This window comes from Phaseolus vulgaris, chromosome 8, assembly GCF_000499845.2.
Source record: "Phaseolus vulgaris cultivar G19833 chromosome 8, P. vulgaris v2.0, whole genome shotgun sequence".
NCBI lineage: Eukaryota > Viridiplantae > Streptophyta > Magnoliopsida > Fabales > Fabaceae > Phaseolus > Phaseolus vulgaris.
In genome coordinates, this window is record NC_023752.2 from 2,051,395 (window position 1) to 2,054,348 (window position 2,954).

Consider the following 2,954-nt stretch of genomic DNA (forward strand, 5'->3'; position numbering starts at 1 on the left):
GATGCTTCTATAAAAATTGAATTATTATAATAAAAATTGCTGAATGCTTTAGAACAATTAATTACAGTTATTCTTATATATAAATTACCTTTAGAACAATTGCATACAAATATATTATTGAATTGGTAAACCTTGCAATTTAGTCCCTAAATTTAAAAAGAGTACTTTAAGAAATGAACAGTGAGGGATTAATGATGAATATAGAGGTGGTGAGGTGGCGGAAAGTTAGGGGTTGATACTGTGGATGCGTTCGCACCTGAACATAGAAGGGAGTGGGATAAGTAGCACACAGTAATAATGATTATTGAATTTTGTGTTCCCTTTGTCAATTAGTGGCAAAGTAAATCAAATCCAACCCAAACCAAAAAGTTCCTTCTTCCATCTTCTTCTCACAATCTCAATTCTTCCACCTCTATCACCTTTTTCCCTCATCAATTGGACTGCGTGCTTCCAAAATCCCAGGTAATTCTCTCTCTCTCTTCACCCCCACCATGGCTTCCTGCTTAAAAATCCAATCTTTTAGCGCTATTTATTTATATGATCATATGGGGTTTTGGGATCTTTACCATTTTGGATCTTGATCTAGGGTGTCGGAAATTTTAGCTCTGGAGTATCGGGGACTGGAAAAATTAGGTGTCTGTTCTTTGGTTGGTGTGAGGGTGTGGAATATATGTTTTGAATCTGAAATTCTGCTTGATTTGGGGGTTTGGAGGAATTAGATAGACGGAGGACATGGATTGCGCAGGGCATTCTTCTAAATCAGGGTCTGGAGCTTGTGTTGCTCAATCAGTAGAAAATGGAGGCTTTGGTGGAGATGGGAGGTGCTGCAAGCAAGCTTCCCCTCCAAGGAGTGGTGGGTTCAGGAATACTAGTCCTATGGGGCGGGGAGGGTCGAGGAACACGAGCCCTTTGCGGCAGAAGGTTGTTAAGACCAAACCAAGGGGCTTGGATGAGGAAACTCTTGCCACATTTGGTAAGGTAGTGCATGCTGATGTACAAATGGAGGATAATATATGGGCAATGTTGCCCGAGGATTTGTTGCATGAGATCTTAGCTAGGGTGCCCCCGTTTCTAATTTTCCGGCTCCGATTGGTTTGTAACCGGTGGAATGCTCTGCTTCAAGACAGTAGTTTTCTCAAATTCCATTCCAGTGTGCCATCACATGGGCCGTGTCTCCTTACATTTTGGAAGAACACGCCGATCCCGCAGTGTTCAGTTTTCAGCTTGCCATTGAAGACTTGGTACAGAATACCATTTACTTTCTTGCCACCATGGGCATTCTGGTTGGTTGGCTCTTCTGGTGGTCTTGTTTGCTTTTCTGGGCATGATGGGCTAATGTTCAAGACCCTGGTGTGTAACCCCCTAACTCAAACTTGGAGGGCACTGCCTAGTATGCATTACAATCAACAAAGGCAACTGATATTGATTGTTGATCGGGTGGATCGGTCATTTAAAGTGATAGCCACAAGTGATATTTATGGTGACAAGTCATTGCCAACTGAAGTTTATGACTCAAAGATCGATAGTTGGACAGTTCATCAGATTATGCCAGCAGTTAATCTCTGCTCTTCAAAAATGGCGTATTGTGACTCCAGATTGTACTTAGAAACCCTTTCACCGCTTGGTCTGATGATGTATAGATTAGACACAGGTCAATGGGAACATATTCCGGCTAAGTTCCCTCGATCTTTGTTGGATGGTTATTTGGTTGCTGGTACACAAAAGCGTCTCTTTCTTGTTGGAAGGATTGGCCTTTATAGTACCATACAGAGTATGAGAATTTGGGAATTGGATCATACCAAATTTACGTGGGTGGAGATCAGTAGGATGCCCCCGAAGTATTTTCGGGCTTTATTCAGATTATCGGCGGAGCGATTTGAATGCTTTGGGCAGGATAATTTAATCTGCTTCACGTCTTGGAACCAAGGGAAAGGCCTTCTATATGATATGGATAAAAAGATCTGGTCATGGATTGGTGCGTGTGCTCTTCAGTCATACAACAATCAAGTTTGTTTCTATGACCCGAGGTTTGATGCTTCTATCTACTAAGCTCGAGTCTTATGACATGATGTCAGTTGTACATCAACATTTGCAATGATTTTCTTGACGTATGTTCTTTGCAATGACAATCTCTCTGACCATTCATAATGTTATTCTTCACAATGGGCTGATTTTCTTCATCAGTAAAATGTCTTTCTAGCTGTAATGAACAGCATGCCTGACTCTGAATACTGGTTCAGCTCCATAGACAGATTTTTTGAATGGAATTCAAGATGAAACATAATGCTGGAGGCAGTGGGACAGCGTGACTGGGATGTGGAGTTGATGTACACTGCTGAAGGAAAGATTATTAACTTTTACATTCGGGTTTGGATGTTTGAAAAGGGGTATGCAGCAGCTGATGTGCGGGAAACATTCTTTTGAAGACATTTTCTTACCTTACCTATTGGAGAAGCTTTAGGGCATTGAAACTGTGCATCCTAAATTTTAACTGCTTTTCTGCTTGACTGCTCACTGTTGAATGTAACTGTTTTGAAGCTTGTCTTGAAACATTGACCATATGTAACTTTCTCGTGTAAATGGACTCTCCCAACCTGTGTTTTTACTCATAAAGAGAGTAGTTAACTTTATAATATTGTCTTGATCTTGATCAGGTTATAGAAAATGATCTTGTTGTTTATCTATAATATTGTTCTAGTTTTTAATTCCCAGGTAAAAACTTTTAATGTTGAGATGCGATATTCAAATGGATGCTAGAGTTACTATTTCTTGCAGTCATTGTTCTGTTCTGTTTTCATAGACATCATCTTTCCTGCGTGCAGGGCCTCTAGTAGCATTCTGTGTTAATTTAGCCGATAACAAACTTTTGGAAATATTCACTCCATTGTTGCCAAAATTGTAGATTGATAGGAAAAAGTTAATGTGATTCAATGATAATGGTTGAACGATGAAGA

The 2,954-nt window shown here is 40.1% G+C and overlaps 1 protein-coding gene across 2 annotated transcripts; it reads left to right on the plus strand.

The window, feature by feature from the left end:
• The first annotated feature begins 300 nt into the window (after positions 1-300).
• Positions 301-2,684, plus strand: LOC137824425 (F-box/kelch-repeat protein At5g15710). Of its 2 annotated transcripts, none has more exons than XM_068630068.1 (2): positions 301-462; positions 587-2,684. In XM_068630068.1, the coding sequence occupies exon 2, from the start codon at positions 733-735 to the stop codon at positions 2,047-2,049; it is 1,317 nt and encodes a 438-aa protein (XP_068486169.1). In that variant the 5' UTR covers positions 301-462; positions 587-732; the 3' UTR covers positions 2,050-2,684. The 2 variants fall into 2 exon arrangements, with proteins under 2 accessions (XP_068486169.1, XP_068486170.1); XM_068630069.1 differs by having other exon boundaries at positions 303-462; positions 720-2,684.
• Positions 2,685-2,954: the final 270 nt, after the last annotated feature.

What these genes read in the sequence shown, in the direction of transcription:
- LOC137824425 (XM_068630068.1), top strand. Translation starts at nt 733, where the DNA reads ATGGATTGCGCAGGGCATTCTTCTAAATCAGGGTCTGGAGCTTGTGTT.